The 26052-nt window shown below is 44.3% G+C and overlaps 1 protein-coding gene across 2 annotated transcripts in view; it reads right to left on the bottom strand.

Annotated features, from left to right (window-relative positions):
- l(2)k09022 (HEAT repeat containing 1 homolog l(2)k09022) overlaps nt 1-26052 on the bottom strand; it is a 127586-nt gene that overhangs the window by 19725 nt on the left and 81809 nt on the right. For both annotated transcript variants that reach the window (XM_084578264.1, XM_084578263.1), the window contains exons 11-26: nt 24706-24798; nt 22844-22929; nt 20693-20886; nt 19813-19919; nt 17815-18100; nt 17083-17240; nt 14633-14831; nt 12986-13154; nt 11535-11673; nt 10242-10490; nt 8240-8368; nt 6930-7027; nt 5905-6048; nt 5265-5457; nt 4085-4213; nt 1284-1505 (exon numbers count right to left, since the gene is read on the bottom strand). In XM_084578264.1, the coding sequence (XP_084434390.1) occupies nt 1284-1505; nt 4085-4213; nt 5265-5457; nt 5905-6048; nt 6930-7027; nt 8240-8368; nt 10242-10490; nt 11535-11673; nt 12986-13154; nt 14633-14831; nt 17083-17240; nt 17815-18100; nt 19813-19919; nt 20693-20886; nt 22844-22929; nt 24706-24798 (2595 nt within the window). The remainder of the gene's footprint in view (nt 1-1283; nt 1506-4084; nt 4214-5264; nt 5458-5904; nt 6049-6929; nt 7028-8239; nt 8369-10241; nt 10491-11534; nt 11674-12985; nt 13155-14632; nt 14832-17082; nt 17241-17814; nt 18101-19812; nt 19920-20692; nt 20887-22843; nt 22930-24705; nt 24799-26052) is intronic.

A 26052-nucleotide genomic window follows, 5' to 3' on the forward strand; every position in this document is an offset into this window, starting at 1 on the left:
AGTGTACCGTATAAACACGTGTAAGGGCCGCACTTTTTTTTTTTTCAAATTTGAGAGCCAATTTGGGTGATGCGGCCCATATGGTCTGTTTTTCAAGTAAAAACAGACCAATCAGTGAATGCGCAGCGTTTATTTACCATTCAGTCGTCGCTCACGGAGTCAGAACTTCCGACTCCGAGCTGGTGCTGTGCTCTGGTGCGCGTTCACCCACAAGTCGTCTTCAGTCCCATCTAAACTGTTTGAAATCGCGGTCACCTTGAAACTATGGGATGCAATGTCCGTAGACACGAAGTTCCACTTGTACAAAACCCAGCGAAGCACAGTCGCAAGCTGCAATTCACAAAAAAAAATTGAAGGGTCTCTTGGATGTCTCGAGGAGAATAGCAAAAGCCTACCCTTCCTCTCCTATCATTTGCCTCTCAGTGGCATTCGTTGCAGTGCTACATATAATTATAATTGGTTTACAGGAAAGGAAAGGCGCAGTATCTGTCTCACTTTCTCCGGCAAGTGCGAGTTTGGACGGTACACCATCGCTCCTACCACGTGACAATGCTTGCGCACTTTCAAGTGTGGCATTGCAGATGACAGAACGCTAGATAAGAACACAGCTCGCGGAATATGACAGATCTTGCGCACAACTCTCGCACACAGGATTTTGTTTCATGAACCTAGAAAGGCTTTTGTCTTAATAAAGCAGAGAGCACACAAGAGCCGCAACTATGATGTGCGACCATGCCAACCACGCTACCACTACTCACATGCCTTTGACAGTCGCAAAACAAAGCCGGGGTGGCCGGCGCTGGTGATACCGATGCCGGTATGAACTGCGGAATCTCGCGGCAGAGAGATAATATGATAATGATGATGACCCATGACTTCGGGCGCCATTCATGGGAGGGATCTAGAAGCTCCTGTGCGCGTGCATTTTGAAGGCTATAGATTGTGATAAGTTTGGGTCCTTACATGGATTTTTTTTTTTTAATATTTGCTTCGGGAAATAGGGGGTGTGGCCTATATACGGGTGCGGCCCTAACACACGTTTATACGGTATCCGCCTTTTTAGACTTCACCAGTATACTCGATTTTAAATTGCTTATCCGGATGTTCGGAGCCCAATTTCAGTAATCAAGGCATTTTAAAGTGTCTGCAAGGGATACCAATTGACGCGTCGATCCAAGAACCCTCTAAGCCTAAGCCGCAGGTGACCTTACATACTTTTTAGAGCATTCTGTCTCAACTCTGTTAAGGGCGCCCACAAACTCCAGCTTCTAACAAAAACTTGCCTCGTCCATTTCTGCCGCACCCATCTTGGTGGCTTGGTGCTCTGCCATCTGGGCCGCCAGGATCCAAAGGTGGTCACCAGCACCCAGGGTTGCAGCCAGCTTGGCAAACAGTGGCAGCCGTCGGTGCTCAGGGATGTCCGGAAACGCACCGACAAACACCCGCGTCACCGATGCTACAGCGCTCTCTGCGGCTTCAGCTGACTTGCTCTCTCCAGTGCAGGCCTGCAGAAGTCAATTGGCACTAACGGTCATGCAAATGCTCACAAGGTCGACACCTTTCCACACTAAAGGTCTGATATAAGTGCCACCTAATTTATGCACAGATCTACTCACAGTGGGTTGCTCACTTCAACAACTTATACTCTATCTCATCACTTGCTTGCAGCACTGAGGAAGCTAGCAGCCCTGTTCAGCCAATCACGAGGGATCATTAGAGACATTTAGCTTACCGTGATCCGCGATCCACCACCGTGACCCCCTACCGCGCATGGGCGGGGTGCACAAGCTGACTGGTCCCGACGCGGCAGGTCTATGTGCCGACATCAAGTATGTGGCGCCATCTATTGGCGTCAAGGGATCTGGGCATGTGCAGTGGAATGGGCGGTGGCGGATCACAGTAGCAGATTGCGGATCACGGTAAGCTAAATCTCGTGCTCCTCCGTGACACAGATGTGGCTATAAAAGAGATAAGCACATCCTGTCTACGTACCAAAACTTCAAAAGAAACTTTCTTAGGTTTTAGAACAGGTTTTTGAGTAATGTTACACTGTTTGTCATATCTGCGCTTTTAGTTCATTGCACGCAAACGATGCCGCGGTGGCAATTTCACCCTAATGGGGCCATCTTGTTTTCCAAACTGCAGCCATTTTGTCACTGAACTGACTTTCTTCTTTAGGCCAGGAAGAGACAAAAAATCTTTACCTGAAATCAAAAATAAAGGCACTTTAACAGTCGTGAATGTTGTTGTATGCAACATGAGGTAAAATGATTGCTGGATGCATCGTGTACGAACAATGAATAAACAAAAAAATCCAGTAAGAAAGACGAGTTGTGAGAAAGAAGGCCTGCTTCGAAGCGTGCCGATGCTTCCTGGCCTCCCAAGCGGCATGGACACTGCCGAACTCGTCGGAACATGGACGAAATTGCCGCAATGTAATATAGCCAGCAGCGGTCGAAGCCTTGATAATGCTTTTTGGAAAGGCAGAAATTAGCATGGTGCCAGCAAAACTGCTATGGCAAGTACATGTTAAGTGGTAATCACTTCATGAGCCTCTACATCTTAACTGGTCGGCCAATACATGAGTTTCAATGGTGGCTAGCAGGGAAATTCTCACATTTTAACCACAACTACTTGGTATGCGGGTACATATTACAGTCGAACCCAGATATATTGAATCGGATAAATGGAATTTTGGTTATATCGAACTCACGGAATATCGTCTCGAAAATTCCATGTAAAATTATAGGAAAGCTGCGTCGTATATCGAACTCCAAATTCATCGGTCGTTCGATATATTGAGCTCTGCACCACACACCAGAAGGTGCGCCCTCCCCAAACATGATCGCATCACCCTCGGCCGTTTGCCGCGTGATGTTTTCAAGCCACGTGCAGAAGGAACGAGAGGGAATCGGTGCAGCGACGGCCGGTCTGAGCAGTGCCGCGCCCTTTCCCCAAAGGCGCGCATCTGCAGTTATTGTTCACCACGTGGCAGCACATGACGCTTGCAAGCCACCATATGCGTGAAGGAACGAGAGAGAACCGGTTTGGCAACTGCTGCTCGCCCCTCCTCCTTTCCTTTACTTCTTCTTTCTCCCCTTCCTCTACCCTCTTACCCACTCTTTCAATTCTGCTCCTCCTCTACACTCCGCTTGCCCCCATGCGGTCTCCTCTATGGGCGGCAGAGCGGGGTCACGTGACACGGTGCGTAGCGAAGAATGAATCCACAATGCGTGCGATGGTTGTTCCTCACGTTGTTGCAGACAGCAGTGCGGTGTCACATGACGGACGTTAAGAAGCGGGAAAATTTGGATTTCGCAACCAAGTTGGTGGCCATACAGACCGTCGAAGAGGTCGAGAAGTCCTCGGTGGCAGATGCTTCTGCAATCAAGCCATCACAAGCCTCTACCAAGTTCACTCCCCGCCACCACAGGAGGTGAGGTTATCGTTACGCAGCATCTTGGTGCGCTGCCAATAAATGAGCTGTCAGCTGCGATGGCGTGAAACGGAGGGACACACCAACGACTAACGCTTTTGTTTTTAAATTCTCGGCAGCAAAAGTGGAGGGTGGGGTAATTATGCGAGTGGGTTGATTATGTGATAAATATGGTATCATATTTTTACAATCATAAGCAACATCTCACCGATTTCTGTATATCGAATTATCGATATATTGAACTATTTCACGATCTCCTTCGAGTTCAATATATCCAGGTTCGACTGTATCGGCATAGATAGCTTAGGCCTCTTTAATGCACAGGTCATTTCAGTTCCCACCGAAAAGCAGTCATCTAGACCTCAAGAAAGCACTCTATTGTTAAAATAAATGTTCAAGCCGGCACATGCATCAACTACACTTCATCTCCAGGAGACTAAACAGCAAAGAAGGCATTTCGCAAGTTAAGTTAGCACTACATGAGGTTGATGCCACAGTGACTCAACAGCTCAGCACGACTGAACATTTAAAAGTAAAATTCATTCACATTCAGTACAAGCAGTGTCTACAAGAGCAAAAAACCAAGTACACCATCCATTTCGGACTAGTCTTCCTGCTGGCACATAGCAGCAGGCAGTGCCGACCTACCTGCAGCAGGGCAGGCACGACTGTCTCGACCGTCTGCATGACTGTCTGGAAGCTGTAGTTGTCATCCTGCCGCAGGAGACTGGCCCCCATGAATGTGAACACCGAGGTCACATTGTGCAGAACCTCCTCCTGCAGGCGCAGTGCAACAATGCTTGTGATCACTCATAACTAGGGGTATGAAGCTTGCAATATGAATCACGAACAAGTAGAATAAGAAAGATGGCTTTAAACGGGTAATCTAACATCATCTGTGAAGACTGAAGGTTGCAGACACAAAGCCAATGAGTCATGACCTATAGCCAGTTTGCAATAAGGGGGAGTTCATTATATCCATGACTGCCGTCACTTCTCACACAAAATATAAAGAACAAGCATTAGGTTATGACGCAGCTAAGAAATGCAATTCCAAACCTTAACATTTTGTTTACGTTAAGTCCAGCTGAAAGTGGCTTGCAGCGCAGAGCGAATACGTATACATTGGGACCCAGCACAAAAATGGGACAATGGACGTGGGCTACACTCTACCTGAAACAAGATACGGGTGCTGCTGGTAACAATGCTGTATACGAAGACTGCAATAACGAGGATCCCAATGCATAAAATCTTTTAGCATGCCATCATGCGTCATCAGATTTAACAAGATGAGAGCAGCTCCCACCATGCCCACAAGTTTCTCCATGATAAAACTGGACCCTACAACCCTGTACTCCTACAGTCACGCTGTGGCAAGCACACATAACCGGCACGTATGCTGGCATGCACAGAGTCCGCACTCAGGCTCAACAGTACCGCAGGGATAATTCCCCACCAGTGGACAATAAGCTAAAATAGTAGCTACAACACACTCTCCGATATGTACATTCTACGGCAAGTAAAAATGTACATTTTTACTCGCTGTAGAATGTGCATATAGAAGATTATGGAGGTTTTCATGCTGATTTCCAGTATGTTGGTTTTTATGACTACAGAATACCTTAAACCATACCAGCGCATCTCGGCCCCAGCAAGCTTTTCTAAGCACATGCGGTTACATTGCCATAGCCAACAGGTGCATGCAACTACAGTTGCCATTGTAAACAGCCATTGTGAAATGCGGCTGCTGGTAACGCTGTGGTGCCACACCAAACCATTAGTAGGCCAGCGTTTGGGGGCAAGATGAGGAGTGGGGCGCAGGACTCACCGGGTAGTGGCGGGCAGCCAGGTTGAGCAAGCCCAGGACCAGCTGCTGGGCCTGGGCGCTCTGCGAGAGCCGCAAGCACTTGACCAGAACGGCCAGCTCATGGCGAGGCGCTGACAGCCCGTGAGCCTGCAGGGCTGTCAGGACACACTGGCGCAAGTACTCTGCGTGGGGTGACAAACCCAGCTCCAGGCTCCTGCACCAAAGGGGAGCAGGACTCGTCCATCACCACAGCGACTGCTGCTGTGCCCCCCTCAAGGTTTGCAAAATGTGAAAGTAACAACGTCTTCATTCGCTGGGGTTTCGCCGAGATATATGTTAACCAGGCAAAACCCCAGAACCCTAACGTTGGCGTAGGTATCGGCGCAACAGAGTGTGATGGGGGGGGCACTGTTTCCACCAAACATGCAACAAAGCATAATACCGGCTGTGGAGGTTCTTCCACTACGCAGCACAAAGTAAATGCTTGTCATTCTTTTCCAAGACAATAACTGCAATGTTTTTAAGAGCAGAAGCTGCCTCTCTTCAAAAGCTCTCTATGGCCACACACTGACAATAAAAATTCCTCCAAGTCTCACAGATGGCAACAGCTGTCAACAGTGCATTTCTTCCCCCGCGCTGCCAATGTGATGCAGTAGCTTACCTTTTGAGCAGTGAATAAAGTGGCCCAACGAGCAGTGTGACCTCTTCGATCGACTTTCGGCTCTGAATCATCTCTAGCAGGATGAGGACGCGCTTCCACTGGGGCGACTCTGCTGGGTCCTGCTCTTCTGATGTGTCCATGAGCCTGTTACCAGGGTACCAGGAAAGAAGTTTTACAAAAGCCAGGTATTCGGACAGAACAGCCCTGCTTGAGCAGAAAACACTGTAGCTACTGATGCTTTACGATGGATATTGAGATAAAATGTTCTGAGACGATGAAAATTAAAACAAAATGAAGGAAAAGCTTCTATCAGCAGCCTTTGTCACCAGCTGCTTTCCAAGAAAGAAAGTCATACTGTTGCCAAGAAAATTTTTAGACTTCCTGAAAACAAAATTATTGTCCAAAAAATATAGACCAACCTGACAGGTGCCAAACAAACTTAAACACTATTCCGTGCAGCATTCGAAATAGTAACCAATGCATGTCACCTTACACTCCAAAAACTTTAGAGGGTAAAGACATTTTGCCATTGAGAATATAAACCAGTAAACTGCAAAAACTTTGCTCTGACCTGCATGACTCATTCTGCCATTATGCATATAGGGCTGTGTGAATCCTCAAATCCATAAAATTAACCTAATTTGAATGTGAACAGTGATACAGTCTAAAAAAAATTATCAGTAACACTTGAAAACAGTGCACAGTTCAGTCGTGAGAAAAAAAAAAAAATTTGTCTTTAGTTTGACCTACATGTGCTTGTATCGAAATTAGTCGAAAATATTCTATTCACTTCACAATGAAATTTTATTACACGTATTATTGCGTTTGTTTTAGCATCTAAAGAGCTCAGATTTGCTCGGCTCTACTTTCTAGCACAATTTATTCTTCAGTGACTAAAGGAAGAACTACATCAATGCCATGCGGCCACCTGTTTACTTTAACGTCCGTTTCTATCAACACTAGCATTTCAACTCACGAACAGAAGGGGTAAACCTCCAATCTATACAAGAACCAGCCGCAGTCACCTCATTTTCTTGGCCTCCCGAACTGTCCGGGCCGGACTCTGTCGAGACGCACCGGTACGCTGAAGCGGTTCCACAAGGAGACTTCCAAAGAAACACACCTGCAAGAACACCACAAAACACCCGAACGTGCGGTGCGTGACAAAAAGAAGGCCTAATCTCCTAAACTGAAAACAATATGGGCACCAGGTTTTGGCAACATGGTTTGGCTTGGTCTGTGGGGTCTAACATCTCAAAGCGACTCAGGCTATGAGACACACCGTAGTGGAGGGTTCCGGAAATTTTGACCACCAGGGGATCTTTAGCGTGCACTGACATTGCACAGCACACGGGCGCCTTGCTTTTCGCCTTTACCGAAAAGCGACCGCCGAGGCCGGGATTCGATCCCGCATCCTTAGGCACAGTAATCGAGAGCCGTAACCACTGCATCACAAGGCAGGGTGCTTTGACAACATGACTAGTATAGTTAAATTGGGATATACCAACAGCAAGTCGAAACTTTTTGTTAGATACAGTTTTCAAGTGAAGGTTCAAAATGAAAAAAGCAGAATGTAAACCGAGGTGCAAACAAATTCAGATTAAATAATTGCCGCTGTAATGCTTACAAGTAATAAATGTAATAAATGCACACGCACTGCACGTACTGTAATAAATCCATGCACTGGATGTAATATATGTATGTGCACTGTGTGTACCATAATAAATGCGCGTACTGAATGTAACAAATGTGTACGGTATGAAGCAGTACTTTGTCCACGATGCATTAATACGTCGTAAAACTGTCTAGACCAACTAGCCCGAATTGCTAACTCTCATCAGTACGCTCCATTACTCAGAGTCATAAACATGGAGAAAAATTTTCGCGATTGCGCTGGCAACGCAACTGCATTGGTATGCACCTCTCGCGCCTGTCCTATGATAAGCGAATCATTAAGAGTATGATATTAAGCGTCACAGTGATTAACGCAGGCTTCATTGCTACAGTGAGCAGTAGGATGCTGCTTTACCGGTCCAACTCTGGTGCTGCCAAGTTTGCAGCGAGCCTGGGCATTTTCGCAAAGCACCACAGCCCTGCGTGTTGTCATCGAATTAACCGAGCATGGCTCAAATTATCCGCTAAACGCCTATGCTACAAATTACGGGACTGTATAAACTCCACAAAGGGCTCACTATCTTCAAATAAATTAGCGGAACTACAGAGTTTTACAGCACATGCCTGTATGCTTGGTTTACAAATGAGGAAGAGCCACAACGAAATGGGAGAAAAAGAAAAAGCTGGTAAAGTATAGTGTGGCTAAATGGACTTTCCATACCTTGCGCAAAGCTCGGCTCACAGCCGAGTGTTGGACGGCGGGCGGGGTGTCCAGGGCCAAATCAACCAAGGTGTCAAGAAGCTTGGCCTGGTTTTCCTTGGGCAATTTTTTCACTAAATCCTTGCTGACCTGCATATTGTGGGGTGCGTCTAGTAAGTGAGTTGCGTGCAGACGTACTTAAAACGAATTTCTTTTTTTTTCTTTCTTAAAACAATTTTCTTCTTTTTTTTTTTCATTGCATAACAAGAAAAGCATAAGCAAGTATGTAACCAGGGATTCTCAATCACTAATACTTATCGGCACCCCGACATCTCTCAAAATAATAGTAATTTAGTAGAACACCGCTATAGTAAACTCGGATATAGTAATGTGAAAGTTAAGTCCCAGTTCATCTTCCATAGATGACTATACATTTCCCCCCCTTTAGAGTAAAGACATAAATGGTAAAAATCGGTTGTAGTAAAGTGCGTCTGGCCAAGGCAACGACTTCCCACAAAGAAATGACATTGCCGCATGCGCACTACTTTAAAATCATGAGGCAATGTTTTCCTTAGAAAAATAAAAACAAGTTTGTTTTTTTAGTGGCTGTACCACGATCCTTAGTAGCAATAAGGAGAAGCCAATATAATATGATCTTTATCTGAACAATCTTTATTCCCATCAACACGATCGAGGAGGCTGTGAAGAAAAGCCGCTCGAGGATACGGCAGCTTGACCTTCACATGACGCAACAGCATGAGAATAAAATACATTTAGGCATATACCTTCATTATTACGCTGGCTGCTTAAAAAAGAAATGCACATTCACAAATAGTGCGACTTCCAAAAAAAAGATAAACACATGACATGCTAAGAGGTCAAAGACGTCCTAGAAATGAAGCTGCACTATTTCACATTTCGATATATTATGCAGGTCAATACTGGCTTTGTGATAATGATTTAACAATGTAGGAAGCATAAATGACAATTTTTCCGTAGCATAATTAGTCTTGGGAGTTGCAACATTCCACACTTCTTTATGGCGGGTAAGGTAAATTGCAGCATTGTTGTTTTTTTTCAGCAATGACAATTCTATAGTGAGATATCATCTATAGTGAGATATATGGATATACAGATATACTATATATAGATATATAAGATCTATAGTGAGATATCATACCAACTATACCAGACAACTTGATTGAAACAGAATCAACCCAGTTATACCACAGCATATTTTGAGAAAATGTGACTCCCAAAATTTTATGATCTGTCATTTTTATGGCTGCACCTCCATAAATTAGACTAATACTAGTCGCATTTAGCTGCTTGGATTTTGGTCTAAACATTACTGCTTTTGTTTTGCTTACATTTGTCGTTAAGCGTTAACAACTGACCACTTTTTTTTTAACTTGACAAGAAGAGAGTTTCCTTCATTTTGTAGAGTATGGCAGTCCAGAGCAGACTGATATACTTGCGCCATCGGCGTACAAACATATTTTGGCTTAGTGCTGATGTTATTGATGTCATTGATGTATATGTTAAAAAGAAGCAGACCAAGAAAGCTGCCCTGAGGAACACCTTTAACTATTGCTTTTAAATCAGAGCAATGTGAATAAACTTGGACGATGTACTGCCGAAAGCTGGAATAAGACTCGATTAGTTCTAAATAAATGCCCGCAGATTGCATACATGTTTAGTTTTATTAGTAAAGCGGAGTGATGAGTGCAATCAAAGGCTTTTGAAAAATCAACATATATACCAAGTACAAAATTCTTCGCTTTGAACTGAGATAAACCATATTCCTTCTGCTCCAGTGAGGCTAACGACTTATTTTTCCTAAACCCAAACTGAGCCGGTGAAATAAGGTTGTGAAGACCAAAAAAGGAAGAAAGCTGATAATGTACAAGTTTTCTAGGGTTTTGGAAAATGTTGGTAGGACGGAAACAGGTAGATAGTTGTCAACGTCTTTAGGATCTCCCTTCTTGAACATAGTAACACTGAGAAAGCAGCCCAGACTCACTGCTTGGAGTGCCATGGTGGCCACAGATTCGATGCCCTCGCACACTCTCGTGCTGTGCAGCGCCTTTTCCAGCACCTCCACGGCTCCTTCTGCGTCAGCCAGCCTGGCTACCTTGGGGGCGTCATACTTAGCAAAGCAGGCCCTCAGCATAAGCGCCTGGCTGGAGGGCAGCGGTGTCGCGGGAGCAACATCGCCGTCTTCCGGACCGAGGATTGTCGAGATCAGCTTCACAGCAGCCTCCAGGGCAGCCTGAAGTAGAACGGAGATGCCAGCAAACGTGAAAGGCAGGAGTTTCTCGCAAGAAGGATCTCATCGACTCTTCCCTCATATAGAGTCACTGTTAGTTGTGACAATGCAGCGTCATACGCCGCCCTCACGCGCACAGGGCCCTCACTGTCAGCCCTCAATATATTCTTCAATAAATCAGCAAACCCCTTCCCATTTATAGAACCATTCCTGTTTCTTTTTATGCACTCCTTCAAAAAGAAAAAGAACTAAGACATTTGTTTGCTAACTTGCCCCATAAGCATAAGCTGTTGAAATTTCAGTCTTAAAGTGCTTTGTACAGTTCTCACCTTTTCCCTTTTAACAACTCTTCTTTTAACATGTTTCACCACTCGTCTAGGCCGCGTAAAAAGCAGTGTGGTAGACCACTTACCCACTAGACACATACAGAAGGCTAATATCCACTACCACCACCTCTTCCATCAGGTTAATAAACTGCCTAGATGGAGCTTTCTTTTAAACAGTTCCCGAATAATGGTTTCCACTCAAAAATATTCGCACAGCACTTCTATTGTCAGAAGCATTTGAACCTTCAATGCATTTCAATATTCAAAACACACCTGTTCACCTTACCTCACGGCCAAATGCTGCCACATTTTAAAATGGCACCCATCTAATTCAACTAAGAGCCTCTCGCAGCTGTCATATTGATTAATTTACTCAATTAACCAGCACGAGCAGGCAAGCCACCTGTTCTGACTGGAAAAATGAATCAAAGGCAACCGACGTTCATGTCATGCAAGCTAAAGTCAATGCCACTATCTGTGCTGCGCAATGACTAATAATGCTTTGGAGCAAGCATTATGGCAAGCCTTACAGCTGGAAAAGGAAAAGGTTAAGGAACCTTAATGTGAAGCACTTTTCTATTGTTTCATAACAACTCAATGCTAAAATGAAATATAAATGGCAAAATTATGCTATTAAATATCAATATACTAGGAGCGCAGGCATCCATGCATGCTTCAAGAAGATTAAACACGATGCCATTTCCGTCAAAAACCCGCGCACCTTGGAGTCGATGTGTGCCACCAGTTGTAGGATGCCATTCTGCAATGGCACGGGAACTTGAGGATGGTTCAAAAGCGTCAGGAGAGTGTTCTGCTTCTTCAGGCCATGACTCCAGGAACCTATCAGCTCCAGCAGCTTGCTGCAGGCAGGCATGTCACAAAACACGGCATTTCAGGCACCTCACATACCGATACGCTTCACAAAAATGGCAGCCAATTTTTGCAAGCAACTCCAGTCGGAAATTGAGATCGCATTGTTGCTGTCCAGACACTTGGTAGATTCATCGCTCATTTATTTGTTTTGTTTTTAACTTTTTTTACTTCTTTTTCTTATTCTCGCTTCTTTTTTGAAGTTTCAGTTCCTGCCTGAACACTCTTCAACCCAACGCAGTTACAGGGGCCATTAAAGACAAACAGCGTAACGAGCTTTGTTCATGCAAGTTCACGGACCACAAAGAAAGGTTTAATCAAAGACAAGATTCGAATTATACAAAGAAAAATAAAAAACTGCTTCAAAAAAGGTGTTGCTAAAACACCTGCTAGCAAAAATGTTTCCATCAACTTTATTAACACAATGTCTTTCCAAAGACTAGAAATGCCGCAAAATACCTAGGTGAACAGAATGGCACAGCATGCTGCTCAGATGAAGCTTGTTAAAGACTCATCTACTCCGAAGCGATCTGACAGCGTACTGACAGCAGTGACAGCTAGCCTCTTCCTTCCACAGTAGGCACCTTCTGGGTGCTTGCCATGGCACCTTAGCATATTCTGCCGCTCTTACGATGACCTTCCCAAATGAACCCTTCCTTCTTACCCTCTTCCCTCCTTTCCCACTTTCCTTCTCCCCTAATTGTGAAGGAGGATTTCAGTTCCTCCATTTTGACTCCTGCCTGCGGACACTGACAGCGATGGCTCGAAACTGAGGAATGAGCTAATAAACGCTAATGCTATAAAATGAAAAGAACTTTCTTAAACTTGACATCAAAATAGGAGGCAAGAACAACTAATGCACTTTAAAAGAACCTGATGTAATGTGAGTCCTTCGTTTAACCCCTTTCTGGCTGCTGTTCAAAGCGATTGAATTCAATCAAATTTTCAGCCGGCTACTGAAGGAAGCCTCCTAATATTTTATAATGTGCTGGGGTAGGAGAAATCTTCCCACCCATTCGTACAACTGAAGCTTCGAGTGTCAGGTGGCAAAGCGAGAAGTCGAGCACGAGGGAATTAGGAGAGGCAAGGCAGAGAGGGTGGCGACTAAGGGAGAGTGAAAAGGGGGAGTTACAGCCTATCACACTGTGATTGCTGGCCTCGATCAGGATAGAGAACAGGGCTACAGCTTCTTAAGTGGTCTCAATCCACCATCAGCTGCTCCACCCTGGGCAAAGCTAACACTAATGCGTACTCTATCACATCACTAACACTGATTATTGCGAATTATTAGCAGGCACATACTCTGTGTCGGCAGCCACTTCTGCAGCGTGCTTGTCGATCTCCTTGAAGAGAAGGTGAGGTCCACTGCGTCCCTTGTGAGACGAATTCAGTGCTGCCTGCACCAGGCTGACCCCCAGCTCTCGAATGCCTTGCAGTGGCGACAGCAGTGACAGCGCAATGGACAGGAACACTGCACAACAGGTAACAGGCAAAGCCTTGACCGTCACTGGCTTTGCTCGGAGTCTGTGTCCAGGCTGCCATTCCCGTGCTAGCCAAAGTCATGAGGTGTATGTAATGCAGGGCGGTACAAAGTGTTTTCTTTTTCTTTTTTTTTTTTCAGAATTTAATAAACAAAAATCAGTCTATCAGACATAAGCGGAAATCAGGAATGAACACAAATGATTTTGCAATGTGTGCTGTCCACGTCTTTACTTACAGCCCTTATTTATGCTTCACTGGAGCGCAGTGCATTACTGCTTTCTTTCCTTTTGTAGAATATACAGCAAAATCTCGGCTGACCTGAACTGCATGAAACGGTGGTGCCCGAGAAGGTCAGGCACGTATGCTATGGACAAGCTCAACGACAGAAGTCTGCCATCTCCGAAATACAGGCCAGCACCCCAGTTTCAGTTTCACTTCTCTCCACGTCATGCCATCACTGCCGCTGAGCATGTGCATCGTCCAGTAGCGCCATTTCAGACGCTGCTTGGTTCGCCACTAGACATTTAGTTTTATCTTGGGGTGAAATCATGCCATTCTAACGCCCATGTATATTTCCCTTTATTGCATCTTCCGTTCCTCGAGTACAATGAAAGTGCATGCTGGACAAATGCTGTTCAGTCCATGCAGTGGAGCATCAGCAAAACGAGATGAAACAGTTTCTGAAGAAACGCCACATCTCTTGTGTCACAAAGCAAAAAGGGCCGCGGAGGCAATTGTGAGTTTGGAGCAATTATTCGACAGTCCTCAGCACACGTGCGCAGAGCAAAGCATTTGATAGAACTGCATAAAATTATTCCTACAGCTTGGTTTCTGTCACAAATGTAGGCAACCATAGCCCAATCCCCAATAACATAAAATTGTGATGCAGACAGTCTTCAGCAGTTTTTTAGGGACCTACCAAAATTGGAACTTATTTCTGTTCCCAAGAAGGCCGAATTAACAAGATTTTACTGTATTTTTGCCAGGCTGCTTCTATGGTCATACAATACACTGCTTCTGACAATATCATCATGTACAGTCTTTACAAAAGTTTACAGCCCAGGTGTTTTGCTTCAGAGCCACATCATGCGGTTCGCAACACATTCTCAGTTTTGAAAATCTCCTGAAGGTAAGCAGATTTTTTTTGTCCTACCTTTTCCAATCGGAATGACTTTCATGAACAATAAAGGATCACCGCTACACGCCTTACGGGACTCCCCAGCCTCTAAGCTTTTGGCAAAAGCTGTACATCTTGCAGAAGCATAGATCCTTGTGATGGTTGGCATTGCTGTTTCTTTCTTTTTTCCCCATTATCCCTCAGCAACAAACTACCAAAACCCCTAAAAGCTTCCCTGACCCCAAAGTGTGTCCATCAGGCCCTCCCGTGGTTCACTCCCTTTTCCATGATACAAACATGCTCTTCCTCCTCTTTTTCATCCTCTATGCTGAAAAGGTCCTCACGCTTACCAAGATTCTGTTCAGCCAAGATCCATTTAATGTCCTCAGCTTCCTGTAGCAGCTGGACTGATACAGCAAGAGCCAAAGATTGAAGCCTCTCCTTCGGGAGGAATTGTGGCTCCCTCTGGCAGCTGCCACTGGCATCTAGGTGCAACAGCCACAGGCCACTCAGGAAGTGCACCTGATGCTTCAGACTGGGACAGTGCACCTAGCAAGAAGGAAGGCAAGAAGAAAGTTGACACAAAATAAGCTCAGCAAAAAAATTGGGAGTGCACAAATACGTTCACAGTTCACTGAAAGTCAAATAGTGAGATAAATGACTTAGTTCAGCTTTTGAATACAGTCGCCGACCGATTTTTTCAGATGACCAACTCTCCGGACCAGCCTGATTATTCTGATTCTGCTATGGCCCCATCATGCGCTCCATAGAATCAATGTATAAAAACTTTTCTTGTTCAATTTTCCTGACTTTTCTCTTCATCGCAACTCAATAGCTACGAAAAATTACCATATCCTTGCCATTTTGTTTTTCCGCAACCTCGAACCTATGTTGCATGCATTCTTGATAGCAGGCCCCGCTAGCTGCACACTCCTCCAAGGTTGGAACTTGCTGCAAGCCTTCACACGCCTGTCAGGCTTCATTCCCGCAGCCGGGTTTTCCCTCCGCTGTCGCGCCGCCATCGGATCGAGGTGGGCCGAAGATAAAGCTCTGTAGAAACAGCACGCTGCCGCTGCTTGAGCTCAGCTGTGACATGACCACCAAGAGAGCTTTGAGTTCCAACTCCAGACAGTTGCTGGAGGTCACAAGACAGCGTCGCTTCTTTTATTTACTTTTTGCAGTAAATGACTTCCACCGTTCCCATGAAGCCACCACTGTGGCCACCACGGCCCCATTTTTGTTTTGTTTTTTTCCACATGGAAAGAAAAAAGAAAAGGCGCTGACACAGTCACGTAGGAGCAGCGATTTGCCAGTGTCCGGTGCCTCTTTGAGCCTATCGCCGCTTCGACCGTTGCGTGGTTTTCCCGCAGAAACAGACTGACCAGTTTTTCAAGCCACTCAGAAAAATAAAGTGTTGTTTTTAGTTTGAATTCATTTTTTTTAAACTGCCTGGCTTTCCTGAAGCTTTTTCGGATTCTTGAATGTCCAAGAAATCGGTCAGCAACTGTATACAGTACTCCAACGCATAACCAAGTCCAACTCTGTACAATTGGGAACACCAGTAAAATAAATCACTAATGTGAAGAAAACTTTTTGTTACTAAGAAATGTACTGTCACAGCCGCTGGAAGGGGAAGTGTGGTGGGCAGTGTATTGGCACCACACATTGGAGATGCACGCAGAGGAAGGAAAATCTTTACTAGGGGCGCTGCAGTCAGGAGGGAAGTCACCCCATGAGTTATTGCGAATAAATTCACAGCCTTCATTCATCACTCTTCATGCTACTGCTGTTCGTGGAGGCTGTAGAAGTGCCGCTGTTATCATTATGCAGAATCACTGCTTTTTTTTTTCTCGGTACTTCAAAGATGGCAAAATGCAGCAAACCCTTCAAACAGGCAATGTCGTCAGAGGAACAAACGCTTTGAGGCTGGCTGTCAAATCAAGTAGTAATCTCATGCAATCATCATCGTCATCATAATCACCACCACTGCCAGCCTTGCTACACCCACTACAGGGCAAAGCCTCTCCCACATCACCCCAAATAACCCGGTCTTGTGCCAGCTGCATTCATTTCTTCCCACCAAAGTTCTGCCCATTTTTCCCCTAAACTTTTCCCTAAATTTTCCTTCCCTAGATAACATTCTCCTGTCTTCCTGCTGCTTTACTGCTGTTCACCATCACGCAAAAATGTTTAGGCTGTGTATAGTCACAAGGATGCACTTAATCCTGAATGCACTAAAGGGCATTTCAGAACGCCAAACGGGTCAATAGGGATGAGCTTGTGACCACTCTACATTATTTAAACTTGGCTTAGAAATAAGTTCAACTTTAGCTTGCAATCTCACTCTGTGCAGGCTTATTTTAATACTTTATGGTTAGTGAAGCTGTAAAAATAGCAAAATTTTTGGCGTGAAACAAATTCAAATATAAACTAAGCACAAAAATAATCAAATATTGTTTGGATATTGCCATTTTAAGTTACAGATAAAATCTTCAAACCATCACCAGAGAAAACAAATTTATTAGAGGAGCGTGAATAAGAAATTTCGGGGTACGAAGCAAATATATATATAACTAGTCATGAGAGTATTAAAATTTCTGCACTACAAAAGTTCAATTTTAGCAGGGCTATTCAAATCAATTTGACAAAAGGAACAAAGATCAGTTTGAGCAGACCCAATGTTCGAAGCAATTCAAATAAATGCGAGTCTGGTGCACTGTTACCTGGGCACTTCACACAAGTTATTGACACATGGACACGTAAGCATACACATAGGGAAGGATGGAGGATGGGGACGCACCTTGAAGAAGTTGCGCATCAGCTGCTGAAAGCGCATCCGGCTTTCCTTGTTGCCCTTGGCAATTGAGTGCTCCGCAACCACCGCAAACAGGTTGGCAAGCAGATCCAAAGTGCAGCGGGTGGCGTCATCTTGCTGCCTCATGACCCACATGGGGCTTTCTGTAAGATATTTCCACGAAAGTTGCCACGACAAACACCAGCCCGCAAAAAGTTAACAGTGATTATTAACTGTTTCTGCGGCTGCGAGAATTTGTGAAGACAGCAGCTGCGAAGCACGTGGCATATAGGAAGTCTCCAGAAAAAACAGGACTGCCTTATATTTATCTTTTCAACAGAATCAACACGCGTGAAACTTTAGGATCCTGTTGCATAAAATTAATTGGACTCATTATTCACTATTATTAAATCTTGACAGAACATACACTTCTTTTCGCCTCCCCCAAATATATCAATTAATTATGGCTTTATATTAATTAGGAGCTTTATAGGCAAACACGTTGCATGGACTTTCACACAATAAAGGAACAAATTAATAGGTTGGTGATTAAGTGAGTAGCAATGATGTTAAACGTGGACAACGGCCTTCAAGGAGAGCCACAAACGGGCACCATTAGCACTGTCACATTTGGGCAGAGCTGAATGACCTTGAATGACCTTTGAATGACCCCAAAAGAATTTATTTTAAACGAAAGCAATCATTTAACACATGACAGAGCTGGCAAACTGTTCGCACCTTCCAAGGCAGCCACTGGTACCACTCCGTGGATGACTGCGTCCAGACCCGCGATAACTGGGGCAAGCGGGACGCGACCCTCCCGAACGGCAGCTGCGGCAGACACATACTCCCCGCACGCTGTCTTTTCGGCCAAGAGCTGATGGTAAAACAGCAGTGCTTCCCGAAAGACATCGAGGTTCTTGGTCGAGGACGTCAGGGCAGTCAGGAGAGTGCCACAGATGCATCTAAGTTGCGCGGAGGCATAGTTGCTGCTGGGAAAACACGCCTCTTCCAGCATCTTGACCTAGGAGGCAAAAAATAAAGTTGAGCTAAATTCACTACCCGAATGTTTCAAAGAGCAGTTTGCATATATATACTATGTTCATAGCCAAATTAGTCCATTAGTGCAGGCACTGGGAAATATTCAAGAGCCATTCGCGAAATGCAATGTCCACAATATGTGCACCCAACTCGATAGGGCTTTTCATTAGCCAATCGGTAATGTGTTCCACATTGAGGCTCAGTACAATGTATCTTTGGCTGCTTTTAATGTTCAACATGAGTGAGGTGGACTTTGTTCTCAACTCTTGTGGGATGATTGACCCTTGAAGAAATATTGAAAGTGATTAAAAAAAAGTACCACTGAATTTAGCTCAGTTAGAAAAATGTGAAGTATGCGTGCTAGCTACGGGTGCAAAAATATCAAAATTTTTGAATAATCATTCGAATATGTGTAGAGAGAAAAAATTGCTTTCATATAGTGATATCTGGTCAGTGAAAAAAAAATGGAAAATTAAGAACTAGCAATCAATGTCTGTCTTGTTTTTCTTTTCTTGTTTTTTTTTCCCCAGAATTCAAATGATCTTTGCAAATAGGATTAAAACTGGAACTGCACTGAAGTGTACACCCTATTCACATATCCAGTATAAATTTTACACAGGATTCTGTACACGAGTTTTTTTAGCAGAAAAGTCCTGCATGGAACTGAGTGGAGCCGTTAGGTGTATTGCTGGTGAATTGACTCCCATTAACTTGCCCTTCAAGGGACGAACAAGAAAAAGAAGTCCGAATTAACAGAAAGCTCAAATTACTGAATGGGCCTGAAAAAAATATGCTGAAAACTGTTTGCAGCCCAGTAGTTCATGAACACTTATATGTATGATAGATGTCTGCATTCAGTTGATAATTTTCAGTGCAATCGATAATTTTCGAACATTAAAAGTTTTTTTACATCAGTTTTTCGAAAGCAGATTGAATAACAAACATATTCGATTCCTATTGGAAATTTTGAATATTCACACACACCTATGCTAGCTATAGCAGTACGTTTGGATCCATTGCATACAAACGGCAGTTGATTAATATGACAACATGCAATGCACAGCATGGGTGTACGGCAGTCAATCACACAGGAATAAACACAAGGGGTGATCCGCTGCAGTGATAACACTGCACTCTCATGAACTGGCCAGCGAATCAAGACCCACTCACGGCACAGTTGCAGCCATATTTATTTTATTCCTTTCAAAGCGAGAGGCTTCAGACGCTAAAATAGGCGTTTTTCTTTTTTCCAAACTGGAAGCCTCGGTACTAATTCACTAAAAGCCCAGGATAGTTAAGACCAATGTACAAAGACAACAACGATAGCTTAAGTTATTAACTTAGACTGTGATTTGTGCTTTCAATAATGTTTACAAAAGCATTAGTAAACGAACTTCCCAAGAACTGATTCTACTAGCTTACTCACTCACAAACTCTGTTGCTGCATGCTACTCCTTGAAGTTTATCGATAAACCCCTAAAACAAAACATGGCATCTTTATTCATTCTATATTTATTTATTATTATTGTTTTTTTATTGTTTTTTTTTCCGATTTCAAACCACAAGACTTCTGACTTGTAGCCACGAAGTAGAACAGCCGCCGAAACCTTTATGCAACCACTTAAAATTGGGACGCTGTGCACTTCTTAAGCCAAAAATCTTCCACTCTCAGGAGAAAATAGATCTGCAGCTCACCATGGCTAGCGGTTGGTCAACTTTTCCAGCAGCCTCAGCAAGATCGTCCAGAAGGAACCCCACAATGGCATCCACATCCTCGGCCTCCAAAGCAGCCATTATTTTTTCTGTAACAAGCCAAGTGGGTCTCAAGATGAAGGATGCAGCCTCTCTGCAACATATTCTTTTCTGAATAAAGTGGTGCACGGTTAATGTGGCATGCACAGAGCGAGGATCATAGCAAGTTAAAAACCGTAGAGGTCACGACTGCAAAGTGATGAGGTAAAATCCATGATGGCTGGACATTTCACCAGCACGACACTACATAGATGGTGTAGTGGACACCTGTTAAATGCTCGAGGTCTGACACCGTGGTCACACCCTCGATTAGGCGCTTCTGGTGACCAAAGTGGGGAGGCTACCAGTGCGTGAGTGAAATCAATGAACCTTGCACAAATGTACTTGGGACTTAACCACGTAACACTTGGTACACTGTAGTGTGCCACCTAGGTTTGTCATGTCGGCTTGACATAGATTGTGTCTTGCTTTCTTCTCTACACAAAGTGACAAGCCTGTGCTGTTCCCCTTGCTACAGTACACTGTTCAGCCTAAATAGAACACAATGACAACTTGCACAAAAATTTCAATTCAATAAAATATTCTAAGAACACACAACACGTGCGCACACACTGAAAGAGAGAGGTGTGGTAATATGCAAATACAGACCTTGGACAGCAGCACACTAGCCGCTGTTCAGTCTAACAGCAATTGGAGCACTAGACAGTCATTTAAGAAGTCATTCCAAATGCCCATGTAACAGGTCCACAACACTATACTGCACTTCATAAAGACTCCATGCACGGCTAACTATGGCAGTGTTGTAGTTAGTATTAGAACTTACTGTCAGCACTGACACTGCTGAGCACTGGAAACCGCTGCAGGGCTGTGCTTGCGTAAGCTAGCCGAGCAAGAGACACCTCCGAGGCATCCGTCGGCATCAGGAACGGAAGCACCGTAGCCAGCAGCTGCCCCTCGTCCAAAGCCGAGCACAGGTCATCGCACACAAATGCAAGTGCACGAGTTCGAAGGTCAAACCTACGAGAAAAGTGACGGCAGTCAACGAAAACCTGGCTGCCATTCAAAAAATTAGAGTTTGAATGGCATGTTTGGTATGTGCCTAGCCGTTTACATGAAATTTTTAAAACATAACAAGTAGGCACGATGCAGCAGTCATTTTTCTTTTGAATTACAGTTAAATCTTGTTGCAAGAGACATGGTTACAAGAGACACTCGGTTATAAGAGGCACTTGAAAATGATTTTGTTGGTTTTCCTATGTTTGCCATGTTAACAACATTGCATACAAGAGATATGGTTACAAGAGACACTCTGTTACTAAGGACAACTTTTGCAAGTCATAAAGTAAATTTTTCGCTAATTATAAGAGACAACCCAGGTATGCTCATGCAACGCAGCTGACTCGTACCGACTCGTACCAACTCGTATGTGCAGCAGTTTAGATTTCCTTATCTAAATTCTGTTCCATATAAGTATCCTTTTTTGTTGCGTTATGTCAGTAACCAAGAAGGAGTGCCTCCTCTTGACTAGAAAGTCAAAATGTCCCTGTTGTTTCAGTCACGCAGGAGTGCGATGACAGTGGCTGAAACAACAGGGACATTTTGACTTCCTAGTCAAGAGGAGGCACTCCTTCTTGGTTACTGACATAATGCAACAAAACAGGACATTGATATGGAACAGAATTTAGTTAAGAGAGTCTAAACTGCCGCACATATGAGTTGGTAAGAATTTTTGGTTACAAAAGACCTTGCTTACAAAAAACATCTTTTTCAGGTCCCTTGAGTGTCTCTTGTAACGAGGTTTTACTGGAAACCAAGTTCAGGGTGCCACCCTTACAAGAGTATATAAAATTATGTGCAGCCCTCAGGCATCCAGTGCACTGCAAATCTGCATTACAAAACAAGGACGGAGCCTTCACTAATGTTGCACATGCATGAAATCTCAATCAAAGGAAGTCCCAATAAACCTAAAATACTAACTAACATGCACCGTGGAATTCTGAGAGCACATCATCGCCGCAAAAGATGTGGAAGCAGCACGAAAAAAATTTTCTCGGTACTTAGTTTCTTCCCGTGCTAAGCTGTCAGTATTTCAATCTGAGCATTGGATGATGTCGTCACCAACTTCCCCTCATGACAAAGTTGCACTAAAGACCTTAATTATGCCTCCTTCATCCTAATAAAAGCCTAAAATACCCACTAAATATGTAGCTGAACGTGGCAAGATGTGGCAAAACAAAAATTAAACAAACACTGCTTCTGCAGGCATATCCATGCTAAGAGCATAGCTAGTTCAGTTTAGTTTAGGTAGTTTAGTTTGTTTTTTCCTTTCACACATGGCACAACCATTTCAGTATTTTTGAACGAGTATATACTAATTGACACCAAATCTGGCTGCATGTCTTATTCTGAAGTAATGCATTAAACACAGGTCCCTTTCACTTTAATACCTTAATGACCCATGCTGTTTGCCTACAATTTCTAAATAATTCATTTACTTCTTTTCTCATCTGTTTTGCTTTCAGCAGCCAAGTTGTGGCTATGAGATCAAAGTCAAGTCTAGGTCGCACAATGAATTTAAAAAAAACTGCGATATAATTACTCCTTGGCCATCTTAATTCAGTACAATGCCAAAGTTAGCTTGTATCAAGAATATAAATCACAATAAGTGAAGCAGCAGCGATTATATTGCAGTTTTTTCATCTTAGCACGTGACCCGAAGTTGATTTTGTCGCCCCAGCCATCGCTCTGCTGTTAACACTGACAAAGGCGAGAGAAGAAAAAAATTAGATCATAAATTATTTAGAGGTCTAACAAGAAAAAAAGGGCAGCCAAAAATTGGTGTATGTGCTCCTTTAACAAGTCGTGCAAGCTTGTTACCACTAATGAGCACACAGAATGGCAAAAGATGTGAGAACCACGCCAAACACAGGTATGCTAGCAGTTGTAGTGGGGAACAAAGACATTCAGCACGCACCATTTCTTACTCTGTTCTGGTGGCTCAAACAGGAGGCGTCTCAGGGTGCTTAGCACAACCCCTTGCTCCACAAACCGGCAGAGATCCTGCACACAAAAAAATTTACAGCCGATTTGCATAGTCAAATGTGAAGCAGGTGCATAGCACTGCATATGACGCAGCTCCATCAATAGCGACGTTAATCAAAAGCGCAGACACGTCCTGAGCTCTCTTCACCCCATCTGCACCATTCTGTAGTGGTTCTTATCACCGAGCAGCCCGGTGAGCGGCTCGGAGCCGAGGTCAAGGCCGCACCCGAGTACATGTTCTTTGTCCGTCAAAGGCCGAGAAGCGACTGACGCTAGGGGAGAGAGTCCGAATTTGAGGGTGTGCAAGCGCCACGCAGCTACTCAGTCCAGAGTAACACACGCTCGTTCAGCATTGCCCAATGACAGCCGCAAAGGCTGCTGATATGCACCACACTCTCATTGGCTGCAGCTGTGAGGCCAGTCCACGTTTTCCCTGGCTAGGACGTGCAACGTGTCACAGCGCCACCTAAACTTGCGGCATCGCCCCCATCTCCTTGCACACCTTAAGCTCACCGAGCAAGAGACAGAGAGCAGGCATCGGACAGCCACCAGCGAAACCCGCGGCTGCGGACAGAAGTGCTACATATTAAAAAAAAAAAAGAGAGATAAAACTGAAAATGACAGTGGAGGCATTCTGTTCAGCGGAAGCATGAATTGTTGAGTGCAGCGTTACATCAAGAAAATCTAGCTTGTAAATGGCCCGCAATATCACTTTCTGGCCACGTCTACCACCGCAACAAAGATCCGGACTAATAAAGCATGAACCCAACACAAGGGTACACACGCATAGACAAAAAAGGCAGGACTCCAGCACAGTGCAAAGCAAGCGTACACAGCTGCAAGAATGAAGAAAAATTTCAGCTCAGCAGCTGTGTGTATTGCTCAATGTTTATTCCCCTCGGAGAGGCAAACTTCTGCCTTCGTGCAAAGCTGTTTTCCTTTTGTTTTTGTTAAGTTGTTGCCACCTATTTCTTTGCTTCCCCACCCTTACAATAGACACATACTGTCAGGGACAACAAAAGTTTCGGGACCGCACGTCTGCCGATTTTGGACTAGAAGTACTAAATAAATAAAAGGTAGCATATTGCATACAACTTTCTGGCCGCCAGGAAGATGTTTATTACGAAAATTTGTCTGAATGTTTGATAAAAAATAAAATGGTAAGAGAAGGATAAAGTGAACGCTCTACATAGGTGCCGAAAAAGGACCGGTGCAGAGAAATCTGTACGGGGGCATGGCGTGCAGTTACAAAATGAGCACTATCATCATTGTAATCGCTGCAAAGGGTGCGGCCGTATCACCCTGGTCATCACCCGACTGTGCATCAGTGGAAGATGGTGCCGACCAAGATGATGGTTATGGACCTTGAGGTCAAATAGCAGATTCCTCAGGATTCCCAACAGGGTTTCAATGTTAGAAGCCTCATGAAAAAATACGAGAACTCGCACCTTATGATTTTGATGATCATCAAGGATGGGGATGTCCTGGAGTTCATCCAGTCGCTGATCGGTTTTGTGCATGCAAAAAGATTGCTGCCAGCATATGCGCTACTGGAAGCGATGTTCGCAGCGATTGTCTAGCTTCAGCAGCCACTCAAGCAAGCGAGAATTCCGGACTTTTTTTAAACACGCTTCAGCTATTTTAAAGCTATTTTATGTATCCTGTATTTAAGTGTTCAGTGCTCTTTATGATGATTCACATAGTTCAACATGATTCACTCAAAGTGTTCAGTACTCTTTGCCAAAGCTTTCATGTGGCTTCGATGCAATAACACAGTCGAGACAATGCACTCACCTTGCCTAGTGCGAGCACCGCTTGTACCACCTCCGGTTCGGTGTCTGCCAGTCGATTTTGGAGTGAGTCCCGAGCAAACTTTTCATCGACATCCTGAAAAACAAACACGCAATGCACCATGTCTTGCCAATCTCACAGAGCCCATGGTGTTTAAAGGGACACTGAACAGAAATGTGAAGTGGGCTTGCATCGATAGAATACCAGTTCCTAATCACAAAGACACCACTCTTACTGAAAACAAAGTTCTAGTAAGGTAGAAAAGAGCTCGCTGCCACAAAGGTATTGCTGCCACAACCGAAACTACCAAGCTCGCAGCTGCAAGTCACGTGACGCGCGATGGACCTCAGAGGCTGACAAATTTTAATTACGCTGCATGTATGAATCGAGTAGTAGGTTTTGTCTCAACATAATAACATGCTTTTATCACGCGGATATGACGACAAAAAGGCGACCTAAACAGGACAAGGCAAGGAGAAACATACTCGGCAATGCCACAGGCGGCCTTGTTTTTAGTTTCAGCGATGTTCTGGCGCAGGCATGCTCACATAGTTTCGTTTTCGACATGCAGCTGAAACGGCTAAGTGCTCTTCGAAAATCATGTTTCGCCGCGTACCTGCGACATATTTTCGTTGCCTTTACCGCAGTGACCACTGCGCGCTGCTTTGTGCCTCCATGTGCCCCGCTCAGAGTGTTGACGACGGTACAACGCAAAGGCCGGCGGTAGCTTTCATGCTTTCATTTCAATTGCTGCTAGACCACACCGCTTATCGCGGGTCAGCAATCACAGAGTCTGTATTACGTCATGGATGGTGTCATTTTATTCGACTATGTAGCTGGGTTGAGCTGTTCGAATTCAACCAGCGGGGAAAAGAAAACTGCTTAACTTCTTATCACAATATTTCATCAATAAATACACCTTTTGCTGCTGGACAAGTGACAGCAATGTCACAAAATATCATACTATTGAGTTCTGCTAGCATCAAAATTGTCGCCAGTGTCCCTTTAACATGCATCTACAATCCTACTTTAAATATGGGCTGAACTAAATTTTACTCAAAAATATTAAATGAGACTGGCCATGTTAATTTGTAGCCTTGACGAATTCAGACCAACCTATAACAGCCACCAAAGTAGACCACCTCTATACATAGCCAAGAACTGCCAGCTTCGTTCATGCATGCTTATTTCTTCATAAGCTCCTCATTTTATTACTCTTGTTTATTCCATTCTGAGAGCTGAGGTTTCAGTTCAGTTCAGGCGTTCAGTCGTGTCCGACTCTTCGTGACCCTATGGACCATGTCACGCCACGCTTTCCGGTCTCTCACTATCTTCTTAACATCACATAGC

This window comes from Amblyomma maculatum, chromosome 9, assembly GCF_055883805.1.
Source record: "Amblyomma maculatum isolate TAMU_Amacu chromosome 9, ASM5588380v1, whole genome shotgun sequence".
Taxonomy (NCBI): Eukaryota; Metazoa; Arthropoda; class Arachnida; order Ixodida; family Ixodidae; genus Amblyomma; species Amblyomma maculatum.